General features: G+C 39.0%; 1 protein-coding gene across 1 annotated transcript; it reads right to left on the reverse strand.

The window, feature by feature from the left end:
* Positions 1–74: 74 nt before the first annotated feature.
* LOC308298498 (pyridine nucleotide-disulfide oxidoreductase domain-containing protein 1-like) lies at positions 75–12,410 on the reverse strand. The gene is made up of 13 exons (XM_080742114.1): positions 12,247–12,410; positions 10,981–11,061; positions 10,110–10,229; positions 8,720–8,848; positions 8,220–8,293; positions 7,627–7,823; positions 6,386–6,480; positions 5,887–5,971; positions 4,884–4,996; positions 4,422–4,544; positions 3,907–4,044; positions 3,157–3,246; positions 75–1,854 (listed from the first exon to the last, which is right to left on the reverse strand). The coding sequence occupies exons 1-13, from the start codon at positions 12,322–12,324 to the stop codon at positions 1,696–1,698; spliced, it is 1,482 nt and encodes a 493-aa protein (XP_080598240.1). The 5' UTR covers positions 12,325–12,410; the 3' UTR covers positions 75–1,695.
* Between the last annotated feature and the right edge of the window lie 3,675 nt (positions 12,411–16,085).

Genomic DNA, 16,085 nt, shown 5'->3' on the forward strand with positions numbered 1-16,085 from the left:
CAAATCATACAAGATGTAACATAACATGCCTTCAAAATATCTTCAAATAAAATAGGGTTGTATGGAAAAATGTATCAAATTGATCAGTAAGCTATTTGTAAATATTGTATATAATGTTGTATTTGTCATATTTTTCTAATGTATTGTTTTTACCCTGTGGGCCTATATCCTGTAATAAAGTGAACATAAACCAGAGTTGAGCCTCTTTTTATATATTTGTTTTATATGCAATTGGTTCAATTTGACATCCTTTTAAATGTACTGAAAGCTAAAGTACAGTAGTCAACCATAGTGCCAACCAATATAACAAGCTAAGGGCACGGTCATACAGCACGCTCCCTCAATTACAGTTTGGTATAATTATTAAACAGTCTACTCGAATGCACCAATTTATTTCAATGGGAATGGTTTGCTTCCATTTTGCAGATTTCTGCAAAAAACAAAAACAAACGCTCCATTGCCATTGAAATGCATTGGCAGAATATAGGTGCAGTGTGACCGTGCCATTATATGGGAAAACAATCTAAGAACGCATCTAAGAGTGAGTGCTACTGTTTTTCAAAACTATTGCTATATCTGTGGGTTCTTAGCAAGTTATGCACATTGTAAATGCCAAATGATTATAATTATTTCTGTGAACATGAACATGTAATAGTTTAATTTAAGTTATTATGGTATTAGCTTTGAAGCTGATCTTTGACAGAATGAATCATTCAAACAATAGTTTAATTTAATCAGAGTTAAGTTGGTGATATGAAGCTAATATTGATTGATTGAATATTTTATTACAATGGCTTCCAGTATCCACCACCTATGATGTCACTGGTAGGTGGGTTTCTGAACTGTCACATCCCTTATCTGAGACAGAGACGGGGTAGACAATAGTTTTACCATATTATGAGAAGCATTAACCCATTTAGGCCTAACCTATAGAATAGGGCTAAATCAGAAATTAGCCTACAAAACAAATATGTTGCTACATACTGTACATGTACTGTAAGCCCCTCCTAAACAGCAAAATGTGTTCCCGGCCTGAATGGGTTGGTTGAGGTTGAAAATAGGTGAAGTTGTCTTCTAAGTACATAGTAATTACAATGCAATATGTTTGTGAAGTGGGCGATTCTGCATCATTATGAGTACTTCTATTTGATACTACAAGCATAGTTTTTATTCCATTACTTGTGTATGTTTACTGTAAAATGTAATTTCCACATTCTAGTATTGCAACGTCATGTAGAAAATAAGTAAAAACACAGTACTTCTTCCACCACTGACTAAGAGTCTTCAAGAACAGATATAATACCTATGATGTAAATATTTCCATTGAGAGTGCAGGCAGCTGTTCGATCCCACTGAATCTGCATAGGAGAGATTTCTGGCCATTCAGTGGTTTCAGGGTGGAATGGACGGACGGACGGACGGACACACACACACACACACACACGATAAGACATTATTCATTGTCAACAAGGAGGGAGAAGAGGAAGAAGAATGAATGTGTAATAATACCAAAGCATTTTAAGTTAATCATTATCATGGCTGCTTGTGAGATAAACGTTTTTTTTTCCCCAATATACAGATAGGCGGGTGTTTCCTTTCTTTTGTGTGAAATGTTCTTTGGCACATCCAGGCCACCACAGAAAGGGTTCATTGTGCAAGTACATTTGCGTCCTTCTGGGTTCCCTGCCCTGGACCTCAGTCAAAGTAGTCCTCTATATCGATGTTGGGGTTGAGCAGCTCGTCTCTGTAGGGCGTCAGGTCCATCTGGTTGAGGATCAGGTTCTCAAACGTCTCCTCCAGGTCTGTCTCTCCGACGAGCACCGCCCCAACCATCCTACCACCACTTAAAACCACCTGCCAAAAACAAAAGCAGAGCAGTTAGCCAATAGATGATTATACAATTATAACCATGCACTGGTTAATTTGACATACAATTAAATAAACATTTATAGGTGAATTTAGTAAACTATGTGAGTGGTTCCCAACTTTTTCAGGCCATGACCTCCCAAAATAATCATATTTCGAGGGCATGGAGCGCAAAGAGGTTAAGAGACATTTTCAAAGTTTTACAGGATAGCTTTTCATTGATGGTAATAATTTAATTAAAACATTAAAAAGTCACATTTTAAAATACATTCATTGAAGCCTAATCTGCAAGTATAGATTGCTTAAACATGTTGTTTTTAATTCTAATAAAATAATTACAATGAATGGAAAGGTCCTGTAAAATTCTGAGAATTTCACATACGCCCGGAACAGCGGAAACCCCCTCCCTGACAAGCACTTGGAATGTAGTGTTATTTTGAGGCATTCAATTTAGTTTGACTCGGTTCCACAGGTACATTTTAGCCCCTTTCTTATATTATTTTACCATTGGCCAATGTTTAACCAGTTTTTATAGTATAGTTAGTTGATTATTTTTGATGCAGTATTTTTCTTTACTTTCTATTTTCTTTGGTAAATAGAAAAAAGTCCTTAAATTACCACTTCATCTGGGGACGCCCCCAAAATCATGTGGGAAGTCAGGGTTTGGAAGTCAGGTTTAGACATGCTCTGGTCCAGAGCGTCAGTGCTGACGCTCTGACAGACCCGTCGCTAAATGACTAGACCAGGATTTCTCATTCCCTACGAGTGCTCAGCTTGAGTCAAAATAAACTAAACTACTTCTATACTCACCAAACCAAAGGTAGTTTTGTGTTGTTGAAAGTTTATTCTCCGCGGTGGGAAACCTCTCAGAACCCCACCCACTCTGTAAAATACATTATTTTTGTCATGAAATAAAACGCACCCACCTCGAGCCACCCAGCGGCCACCGCAGACACAACGGTTCACAACCCGGAAATAAGCGGCGGTCGAGTTGGATGCGTTTTATTTCATGACAAAAATAATCGTAGGGGCTGAGAAATCCCGGTCTGGTCATTTAGCGACGGGTCTGGACCAGAGCTAGGTGTAGACATGCTCTCTGAGTTATAGTTCAGAGAGTCAAGACATCTGGACTGAGGTGCACATGTTCTGAGAAAAGCTTTTGAGACATTCAGTTTCACCAATATTACCACGATAACCACTGTTACCGTGACAATATTGAATTCATCAACAGAACCGTGACACAATGAAATAACCACTGTTAGCTTGACACACTGAATGCACCACTGTTACCTTGACATATTCCCGGCCTTTAGTGCAACGGACCAGCAGCTCTTGATCTAACCCCAGCCCCTGGCCATTAAACTTCCCCAGCAGGACAACCTGTAGTATGGACAAAATGTGAGAGACACACAGGTAGGTTTAGACAGCAGGTTGACTTAAATGTTAAGAAAAACAGGCAGTCAATAATATTCACTGGCCCCTTTTACAAATTATGTTTTGTATCCAGATAGTATTCACCCTAAAAACTATACATTTATATTTTCCCCAGTGCAAAACACAAAAACATAAGATTCACAGATTTGCACCTGGAGTTGCTTGGTGCATAGCAGCAATTTATTCCATTTTCAATCGCATGTCCTACCCGACCACGGCTCCATACAGCTGGGTTCAATCATTAATCATTTTTTTTTTATTTCGCTCAAAAGTAAATGTTTCACTAGAAGCCAGTAGCGTAATGCCCAGAGTCCCTATCCCAGCGGTCCTGTATGGAGCCGTAGTCAGGTAGGACATGAAATCGAAAATGGAATAAATTGCTGCTTTGGACCAAACAACTGCTGGATCACCCTGGAAGCTTCCAAAAACATACTTTTAAAGTTAGGAAAGTCGTTTTCCACCAAAACTCTCCTTTACGCCTTGCCATAGCACAAAGCAATTTTTGTGCATAGCGTATAAGTCTTAAGAGGACCCTTGAAACCTGTTTTATCCGCGAAGCTCAAAGGTCTGGTCTGGTTGTATGCAAGAGCGCGCCTCATACCGTACCTTATAGTTGAAGAATTTGGTGATGTGTGAGAAGAGCTCGAAGCAGAACTCCAGCTCTATTGGTTCTGACAGGACGTGGGCAGCCATGCAGCTGCCAGCGTACCAGCCCATCTGACGAGCCTGAGTCCACAGACGCATCTAGCCAGAACATCACAGTCGCACACAGAACATCACGCAAGCACAGTCGCGCACACGCACACACACACACAGTCTTAGATAACTTGAACTCAAGTGAGAAATACTTTTAACCCCTTTCAATTCGCAGATGTCCCTATTTTAGCCCTGTCTCATAAATTGTCAAAGATCTACAATCTCACAGGCTTGTAAAGTATGTATATCTATATGGGTTTAAGTGGCCAACTAAGAATTTGATTCCAAAGCATTGCAAATGTATTACTACGGAAAATAAGTCATTATTATCAGAAAGGTCTCATCTTTGAATTCAATAGTAAACTAAAATAAGTTTTACTTTTATCCTAGCAATCAATTTGTATGAGGAATGCAGCAACGTCTACCTGCTGCCACAGTGGGCTGTGTTCCCAGCATGCCGTGCACACGTCTCCTGCAGCATAGATGTCTGCTTGTGATGTCATCATGTGGTCGTCTACTCGTAGACCGCCGTCATGTGCCAGCACAAACTACACACACAGGCAAATATTATACAGCAGCACTTTAGTGGATACTTCTCCATTTCTTCTACTATGCATGTGTTTTTTACATTCAAACGTTGTGTCATCATCCCCAATTCAATTGCCAGCAGGCTACACATTCTCTCACTTGTATCCAAAAAAATAATCATCTCCATTACTTCTGGTCAGGTGTTAGTGACCCTAAGATTATAATGGCTTCTACTTGCATTATAATAAATACTTTTCAAGTTTAAACTCTCATTTAATTTAGGTTAAGGTTAATCAAAACCCAAGTCAAAATTAACACTATTGTCTACATACAGTACCACCATGCATACATATCCTTACATTATTTCCTTGAAGAAATGGTTCTGTGTTGGGCACCACACCAGTAGCACTGACAATGAAGTCACAGCCAATTGTCTTCCCATTAGTCAGCCGGACGTAGACTGGCCAAGATCCTATGAATACAGTAGTGAGAAAACAACAATTTGTAGAATGTTAGGGATAGGGTTCTCCTCTTAGGCTCCTAGTTCATTACATTACAAAAATCAAACCTTGGTTCGAAGTGGAGCCGTGAAATTGAGCACTTCCAGATCTATGTTTTTGATTCTATGTGTTCCCCCCTGTGTGTGTGTGTGCGTGTGTGTGTGTGCCTGGCCTGAAAACAGCGCCCCTCCCTTAACATGTGTGGTCATAAAAGGTACTGTTCGAACTCAACGGGACAATTCTCACTGGTGAGACAGGACACACAAAGCCACTCAGAGGGAGACCATGGGCTCCGCCCACGGCTCCAAAAATCCATACTTTGGTAAATGAGCGAGAAAACACTAATGTTATACTGCCGCCGAATTAGTTACTGTATCAAATATGAGTATCTAAATATTGTAAATTACACAGACTACAGAGCCACCTCCCTGACAATATAGTCTGGACAATTGGTTTCTGTTTGGAACACAATTCTTATATGAGACGATTGACCCAGATGACCCAATGTTATTCTCCGTAGAAAAAATCCTTCCTGACCCAGGGGATGAAGGAGTGATGTCAGGACTTCGGTAGTCAACAGATTCTACAATTAGAACTACATACAAACATTCTACAACTATATAGATGTACCGTAGAGTCTACAAAGACTACAAACACAGTGGTATTTCAGGGCAATCTGTATTAATCCTCTGACTGCCAAAGGTGGTGTAAGATTTGATTTTTTTGGTTAAATTGTGTTAAATAGTTCTATACTACTACTTGTAATAATTGATATTGAGTGTACAGTATGTTCACAGAACAGGCCATACTAGAGTACCTTAAAGTTACAAGAATGCCAACATGAGTCGCAAAATGACCTCACCTCTCTCAGATACAGGCGTTTCCAGCTCCTCGTGTGTGTAGATCTTGTCCACTTCACACTGATATTCCACAGACACAGACACTCTCTGTGGAAAGCACATAGAGAGCAGATGTAGAATGTATGACCTTACTCAAACACCAGCTAATGTCCTCTGTCCACTATACATAACAAAGCATATCTGTATTTAATTATCAAATGAAATGAAAAAAGGTGGTAAGGAAGCAAAATAAAAGTTTCCATTTTCCAAACAAATTTTAATTTTCTTAATTTTTACGTGTTTTCTTGTTTTTTTCTTGTCTTGCATGCTCAGTCCTTTCCACTTCCAAACTATGGAATTTGACTGCCACAGATCGGATATATTTGCTACTTTTGCACAACACTCTCATACTACAAAGTATGAAATAGGGCATTCATTTCTGAAAACAAAAAGACGAGACGTGGAGATACAAGGTTTCTGCACGACAGCAAGGATAAGCTATACTACTCCACATATGATCACCTCTTCTGCACCTCTCAGAGTGATGCCTTCATGCCAGTCTGGTCCCAGGGCACTGCCAGGCTCTGCAGAGGTAGAACCACCCTCTCGTCTGTCTCCTACACACACACACACACACACACGCGCACGCGCAGAAGCAGAGGCAGAAAAAGCCCCCAAAAATATCTAAATAAATAAAAAGATCACCACTGACTTTGGGTCCATAATGAAATCAGGCACATTTTATCTGCAACTATCACAAATAAATGTTAATAAAAAGTACATTTCATGGGCCGACCCATTAATACAATGCCTGGGGACTGGGGAGCAGTTAGGTGTTAAAGGGATATTACACTTTCAAAAAACTTTTGGTCATTGTATGGTCTAATCAGGCTTGTATGAACACCATGAACAGTTTTTAATTTGCTTCATTCAGTATTTAGATATTTGATGTAAATGTTACCAGCTCCAACACGCCCAGGCCCTCTCCACATACACACCCATTGTAACTTCAAACTCCATTTTAACCATGATAGATTCATTAAAAACACCCATTATTTTTTTCTGGTGACTCATAATACCCTCCTAATACGTGAGCAGACCGTGTTTTTTCAATAATCTTTTTCTTTTATTTTTAATAATTCTTTGGGAAAATGGAAAACATTAAATACAATAATATTTTATTGAAAATAAATGAAAAAAGTTATTGAAAAAACACGGTCTGCTCACGTATTAGGAGGGTATTATGAGTCACCAGAAAAAATAATGTGTGTTTTTAATGAATCTATCATGGTTAAAATGGAGTTTGAAGTTACAATGGGTGTGTATGTGGAGAGGGCCTGGGCGTGTTGGAGCTGGTAACATTTACATCAAATATCTAAATACTGAATGAAGCAAATTAAAAACTGTTCAGGGTGTTCATACAGGCCTGATTAGACCATACAATGACCAAAAGTTTTTTTGTAAGTGGAATATCCCTTTAAGTGCGTGCCTTGCTCAAGAGCACTTCAACAGCCATGTTTCTCAATCAAATGTAATTATGCTTACAGTATCAAAAGATTATACAATTTAAAAAATGTTAAATACAGATTTAGCAAATGACTCATGGAGTGATTACGACTTGAGTAATTTGGGCTTGTTGTGTTTCTTGTTGAACGGCCCCAGAATGCCTTTTACACCGCCTGAGGAGCAGTCAACGGGCAAGGTATTATGAGAAGGCGCAGAAGGTTCTGAGTACTTCAGTCAGTCTATTTGATTGTGGCCACCTGCAGTGTAGGTGTGGGACGGTCCAGGCCTGGCCTCCTCTGTGGTGTAACGGGCTCTCTTACAGGTGGCGCCCCCCTCTGGTCGTTCTGCCTCCAGGGAGGGAATGAGGAACTGTGCAGCTCCTGCATCGAAGAAGGCGTTCCCTATGGCCTTGTCCTTCACTGCCCAGATCACCTCACAGCCCCGCACTTCATACCTGAAGAACAACAACACAGCAACACTTTTTTAGAACAACATTAACCCTGGCATCTCTATTTTGGGCATATCATTAATCATTATAGGTGTAAAGTTAAAATGTATTGCTCAAAATGTTGTTTTGCATGTAATGCACAATATAGGTAAAGCGCCTTGGATAAAGGCACTATATAAATGCACCATTTATTATAGTTACTATCTCAGTGGTTTGTTCCTTTTAAAATATGTTTTACTGAACTTGAAATGAGAAATGAATCATATATCATAATGTGCATTGTTATGGTCCATAAAGAAAACAATAAATGCACCACTAAGCACAATTATGATAGTGTAAATGTTGAGGTCATATGCGACACCTCGTGCAACTGAGCATTGATGATGCTTTAGGTAAACTCACACTAATTCCAAGGCAATACCGCCATTTCCCACAACCACAAGCCTCTTTGCCTTGGATAACCGCTTCTGAAACTCCTGCAAGCACAAAGAACTGGTAAACTTTCACATATTTATTTTTTATAGCCGTCAGGTTTTTTATTTCTCTCTCTCACACACACACACACACACACACACACACACACACACACACACACACACACACACACACACACACACACACACACACACACACACACACACACACACACACACACACACACACACACAACCTGTACAACAAACTATGATGTGTGCTTACGCAGGCTTGAACCAGAACATTTCAATCAATACCATTATATCCATCATCAATCAATCTTCTACAGTAATTGTTCATATTCTGTAAGTATGTACAGTATGTTATGACATGACCACCTCCTTGCAGCGAGGAGGATACACCAAGTGTCTCAGAAGAGACACTTTTTGTTTGTAGGAGCAACAGAGACGAGGGATGCTGTGTCCTACCTGGGCACTGTCTGTGTCCCGTATCCCCAGCACAAAAGGGTTGTCCTTGGTCAGGAGTTTTGGTCTGGCCCCACTGCAGATGCACAGTTTCTCATAACCCACCTCCAGTCCATCCAAGGTCTGTAGAGTCTGATAATCAAATACAAGTTAATGAGCAATATATTGGCATTATATCAATATGAGTGATATGGGAGTACCGGTAGATATATTGTGTGTGATTCGGGATATTGTGAAATGCCAAGTGTTGTGTAGTGTGGTTGAAGAGGGAAAAAGCATCAAATCAAAACAATATCATCATCAACCTAAAATGTGTGCTCAAAAACAGAATACGGTGAGTAAATTGACAATTTAATGTCCAAAATCTCCAAATGGAGTATCATGTGTGTGTGCAGATAACTAATAAAAGTAACAGTAAAAAGTACACAAGTACATTTCATCTTGTAACAGCAGGCAGCATTTGCAATCAAACGTCCACAGGGTGGCAGTAGTGGACAGGTAATAAAGGACCTTACTGTGGCTCAGTGATGTTGCTGCATGACAGTCTGTGCTACAGTACAGTATGTAATATACACAGTCTAGTATAGCAACCCGGTCATACAGGTTGATCATGACCTTGTACTAATATATTGTTTTGCTATCCAAAACGATGCTCCAATTAGAAGGAAATACCAGCTTTTAAATCAAAGTAAGTGGTTGTTGTTGTTTTTCAACCTGGACCATGTTTTCTTGGTTGCATCAAACCCATGGGTTCTGATAACATTTGTCACTTCTGTCAGTGTAGAACTTCACATACCAGATGCACAGTCCATCATAGGGGTAGAACAAACACATCTGAACCCAACATGTTTAAAACACAATAGCTTCAACTAGGCCTGCATATTTTTTTACTATCATAATTGACAAATTGGACAATATTAGTAAATATCCTTGGATATGCTTCATCCAACAACAGTATGCCGAACAATATCCTCTATGCTGAAATCTCCTTGCAGGCGTCCCAGGTATGTTGCTCGTTACTCTAGACAACAGTATGTGCCGTAAAAAAGGACAGTTTATAAGGACTATTGTAATTGTGTATTATTGATTCAGTGCTTACCATAGGATATTATAGAAAGCATTATGACGCACTAGGAAGTAGGAAGATATGGCTAAACTTTGAATGCTTTTACATTTTATTGGATGTGTCTTAGCATTTGGTACAGCTGTCTGTCCTTATGCTCTCCATTTGATGAGCTGCAAAATAGGAACATGGCATTGACAAGCAAGAAGCCACCAACCACCACAATGAATAGAATATAAATACTCAGTTGATCTATGTGGGAAATGTTCAGTAGGAACATGGCATTGAGATTGACTATCCTCCCTCCTCCATGAATGAAAAGCTACTCACGTGGTTGTGTGCGTGGAGGGATATGGCAGCAGATTGGATTACAGTGAGGTTGGGATATTTCTCCTCCAGAACACTGGATGGACGTTCAGCAACATCAAACTCTTCCAGCGTCTTGGAAACCTGACAAAAACAAACAGTGTTGTTGTCAATTGCAGTGGTTTTCATTTCAACCAGTGGTCCACCACTGACAGAGTTACATACTTGTAAGGGTCAATTTACACCTCCCAAAAGGAACACAATGAGTTCCTGGACGCCACTTTGAGGACCACTGGTCTAAATGGTCTGTTACTCCTTTTTCTTTCAGTTTTTGTTGTTAAGTAACTAGAAAAATAACCATAAAAACCAGCATGAAAAAGAATCGTGATAAGATTGTATTTTTCCATATCACCCACCTCTACGTCCAACTTGAGTGCTATGAATTAGGGCTGTCACAATTATTACATAATCGTCTAATCGCAATTATTTGACATAATCGCGAATTATTTTGTCATAATTGTCATTTTCAAACATTTTCAGAAATAGTGGAAATAGCAGATCTACAAGCTCACAACACGTCGCATCGCGACGCGTTGTGAGCTTGTCGGCTATTTCCACTATCACTGTTATTTTTTAAGTAGTAAGTTGTCAAATATGTCAGTAATTTCTTTGTGTATTTAGGTTATGTGTCAGATCTGCCATGTGCATCTTCAAAGCCTAAAAGCCAAACAGAAATGTAATTGTCAACGACAAAAAACACAATCGAATCGTTAATCGCAATTATTTGAGTGACAATTAATCGTCATGTAAAATGTCATATCGTGAGCCCTACTATGAATAGACATGAACTTTTGGTGTGGATCAGGGAATAGCCCATCATCATCATCATCCTCACCTGCCTGAAGTTCTCCACTGTTTTGATGTGAGGTGCTGCAGTGACCAGAGCCACGCCAGCAGATGGAAACCGGGACAACAGCTGTTATGTCACATGGAAACAATTTGATCAGCAACTGTTGTTAACTTGTTAGGCAGTAGTATAATGACATTGATGACTCTGGGTGACCAAACGTCATCAAATAGCTGATCAGAGAGAGAACTCAACAAAGTACAACAATCCATAACCCCCCACAGTTTTCACAACTAACAAGCCGTTACCTTTGCCTTACCACAAGGTAATAACCAGTGGTGTAAAGTAACTAAGTGCATTTACTTAAGTACTGTACTTATAAGTACAATATTGAGGTATAGAGCATCGCAGCGGAAGTGGATGCCTGGGGTCACTACGTCATTCCCCATTCATTTTCGCCATAGACTTTTACAAAAATATTTATAACAATTATGTTAAGCCTCGAACCAAGCCATCCAGGATGGAGGTGAATCATGACCATATAACCTTTGATCCTATGTGAAAACATATTTTAATATTACATTATTTGATATACTACATTTAATAACTACCCTTTGTTTAGCGATTTTCAAAATGTTCTTTTCATAGAAAAAAAGGTTATATGGTCATGATTCACCTCCATCCTGGATGGCTTGGTTCGAGGCTTAACATAATTGTTATAAATATTTTTGTAAAAGTCTATGGCGAAAATGAATGGGGAATGACGTAGTGACACCAGGAATCAACTTCCGCTGCGATGCTCTATTAGCACTTTACTTGAGTATTTCCCAATTTCCAATACTTTTACTTCTACTCCACTACATCTCGGATCCAAATATTGTACTTCACTATGATTATTTGAAAAATTTAGTATAGTTACTTTGCAGATATAAATTATAATATCATAAAACATACATTAACCACTTTAGCCCTATTTTATACCTAGGCTATTTGAAAATAGCCAATCAATCTACATACAAGATCTGCTATTTTCTAACATTTTATGCTTTTACTTTTGGTACTTTAAGTACATTTTGATGCCAATACCTTCGCACTTTTACTCATTTTGAATTACAGACTTTTACTTGTAACAAGTAATTCTACATTGCAGTATTGACACTTTTACTAGCCCTGAATACATCATATCATGTATATGATAGTCATGTATTCAGGGCTAACACTTCTACCTGAGTAAAACAATTTGACTACCTTTCCACCACTGGCCTTAATACCACAAGGTAATAACAAATATCCCATTCATACAGATTGTTTCACCTGCTCAGTGCATGTTACGCCTGCGATACCACCTCCTACGACCACAAACTGAAAAGGTTTCTGCTTATCATCTGCCATTATGTTAACTACTAGCGTCACAGCTAAGCATGATCCAAAGACTCTAAAAAAATAATCTCTAAAGTGTTTATGATGGGTTCAGGACAGGTTCAGACAAACTCTGCCATTGCTATGACCATGCATTGTTTACATTTGCTACGGCAAGCCGCACGCCACGGTCATCTTATGACCGAGATCGTTATGCAGCATTACTGCCACCTACTGTTGATGTACATTTCAGTGTCTCTCTCTCTCTCTCTCTCTCTCTCTCTCTCTCTCTCTCTCTCTCTCTCTCTCTCTCTCTCTCTCTCTCTCTCTCTCTCTCTCTTAAGAAATAATGTGACGTGAATAATCCTGTTGAACGCCATAGTGCTCAGCTTGATGCAATAGAGTAGATCAACTAGTCCAGTTCTAGGGTAACCAAACAACTGGGTAGTTGAGAGAATTGGGCACATTATTTTTGATAGAACCGGGCACTTTGGGGAACTGGTAGGCTACTGGGTTTTTGGGGAAACTGGGCACTGTTGGGGAGAACTGGGCCTACTCCCTGTAAAATAAAACCCTGCATTCACTGCACAACATGTTTACATTAAATGCATTTGCCCTCATTAATGGTTCCTAATCAGAGGTCTGCACACGTGGCAAGACATATGGCGTTGTCCTTGGCAATTTTTAGATTTTGTTTTCACACAACATCATGTTCTGATCGGCAACAGTCCGCCATTCCGAAACACCGCTATTCCGAAGCAGGGTTAGGGTTAGGTTTAGGGTTAGGGTTAGGGTTAGGGGTAGGGTTAGGGTTAGGGTTAGGGTTAGTTAGGGTTAGGGTTAGGGTTAGGGTTAGGGTAAGGGTTAGGGTTAGGGTTAGGGGTAGTGTTAGGGTTAGAAGTCAACGTTCGGAATAGCGGTGTTTCGGAATGGCGGGGTGTAACCGTTTTGATCATCAGACCCAAGTTCTGAATGTCAACCTCATATGTATGACACTGATTTACTATGACACTATAGGGCACATGAGTCCACCAGTAGGCCTTCCAGTGGTTCTCAAACGTTTTATTTTCAAGGACCCACATAACTCAAGAGTTACAAACATACTGGTCATTTAAAGCTATGCTCTTTATGTGTTTCCGGTCATATTATTGTCCACTCATTTGCATGTCCATGGCAAAAATATATAGATCTTTGGCAAATATGTGCACCACAACTTCCACAAGCCAGCATGGTGATGACCCCTGTTCCTTAACCCAATAGCAGTGATGGGCAGTAGCTAGCTACAAGTAGCTTAGCTACATAGCTTAACTACATTTCTAAGTAGCATAACGGAAACTAGCTACATTTCTCTGGGGATAGCTTGTAGTGTAGTTGAGCTATATTTAATCAAGAGTAACTAGTAATGTAGCTTACTACATTTTCCAAGTAGCTGGGCCATCACGGTCGGGATGAATATATACATTAATAGAACTATTGTCATTACAATAGTGTCCCCAATAGTGAGGGGTATACATTTAATTTAAAGCCAGACAGAAGGTTTCCAGTTTCAGTCTGTTTTATAATAAACATTTTGTTTTGCGAGCATTTTATGCCTGTATGCCCATTTGTTTGGTGGAAAAAAGAAGAAAGAAAAAGTAGTGTTGATGTAGCTAGCTACTTTTGTCCTGTAGCTTGTAGTGTAACTTGCTACATTTCTCTGGGGATAGCTTTTAATGTAGTTGAGCTATGTTTAATCAAGAGTAACTAGTAGTAGCTCACTATATTTTCCAAGTAGCTTGCCCATCACTGCCCAATAGGCCCATGCTGTGTCAGCAATACATAATAACAGACAGACTGATTCAGTAATGTGTAAGACAAAGATACAGATGTACACAGAGTACAATGCATAAAAGTGCACTTCACAAATTTGCCCAGCGCTTTTGTAGGCTATTCCTTTAAAGTCCATAATCTATGTATGACTCATAGTCAATTAGGGTGATTCTATTCCGTCATACACTCAGAATAGAATCATCAACACAAAATGTGTTTACCTGTTAGTTAAAGCAGTACAATATGTAACTCTCCTCTTCTACCCTGGATTTGAACCTGGTTTCATGACATGTTTACCATTGAGCAAATAGAGCCTGCCTGCTTGCTCCAGAGATACATTTAATCTTGTCCATCAGGTCAAAATCCTGTGTCTCGGTGAGACATGACCTTTGACACAATCTAATGTCTCAATAGAAGAGCAGGGAGACAGCATACAACCACCTCAATTGTATAAATTTATATTGTATTAACATAATCTACCACACAGATTAGACAAAATTGCAATTTATTATTATTATTTATAAAAATTACATTGTGCTGCTTTTAATAAATGGGCTCGGTCCATGCTCATTCCACTTTTAGCAGGACTGTAAACAAGAGCATTTTTCATCAAAACATTCATCAGCCTTCATTACTGCAGGGGATAAACAACACGAATGACAGCAGTTGAAGTGCTGTAGGTACATAATGCAATGTGTGATTTCACATTAAGTGATTAACACTGGCGTTGACTCGTCCCAATTCATCATTCTGTTTGGTAGATAATGGCTGTTGTGTTTTTTGGAACCGTCAGCAAAAAGTCGTCTTTGCATGCTATTTCCGGACAAGCATTCTTGCCGGGGTCAACCATGAGGGGGACTCGCCATGATGACTATGTTCGCTGCTAATCAGACATGGGTTCATGTTGTGCGTCATAATATACCCCTCTCCATCTTCATTATACACTGCCTCATATGACACCTGCAGCAGCATTTCATTCTAAACAGGGACATGAAACATTTCATCGTTTTAACTTCTGCATTAACAATAACTTCTGGGTTAGCCTACTATGGAGCTCTTTCAAAGTAAATGTAGTTTTAAGGGATTTTACAAATTATAGTAGGCCTATAGGATTCTATTGTGTGTTGGAGCATTGCCCCCATGCTAATGAAGTGCACTTATTCTTTCTCAAATTGATAAGCATAGCTAACCTAATTTCTGATTATTTATGTTTCATTTTCAGTGTCTTTATCTACAGTAGTCTACCTCTGTTATCCCTAAAAATGTTTTGTTTTGTCCCACAGGTGCGAAAGAAGCCTGGCATTAGACAGTTTCGAGATATAGACAAATAACATAATTGATTATGAACGTTTTTGAGCCTGTGATATTGCATAACATTTAGTTATTAAAGACCTTTTGCAATTTACATAACAACCTTAAGGGGAGGGAATATTGATAATATACGCTGCTGCAGTATTATGATTCATACCGTTCAAGACCACACAGCTGACTGTAGGACTATGTTTGTCGTTTCTCTCCAGGGTGTCTATTCAGCCACATGTCCTGGTGAACAAGTAAATAGAAATGGAAATCCCCTACTGCTTATTAAACAGACTCACCAGAAGACCCCAGAGTGTTTGATTAAAGAATCAGAGGTGATGTATGTAAGTATAGTAAAGAGCTATAATATTATTTACTTGGATCTATTATTCCATTCTGATTCAACAACAACAGGCCTTCATTCCCGAATTTACTGAAAAACATTACATAATTGTTAACATTCAATAAATAAATGATTTCTCGGTATCTGTAGCAGATGAAAACATGAAATAAGAACTTAAACTTTTAGCTTTTAATGAAAATGTAATTTATTCATTTTCCCTAATGTTAATTACAAAAATATAAAATAAAATAAAGACAGCCATACATTTTTAAATGTTTATTATCAAAAACCGTAGACACTATTTTTAATGCACATGCCAGAGTAATGTTCTTTGAGTAATGTC

Source organism: Nannobrachium achirus (assembly GCF_963921795.1).
Source record: "Nannobrachium achirus genome assembly, chromosome: 14".
Lineage (NCBI taxonomy): Eukaryota > Metazoa > Chordata > Actinopteri > Myctophiformes > Myctophidae > Nannobrachium > Nannobrachium achirus.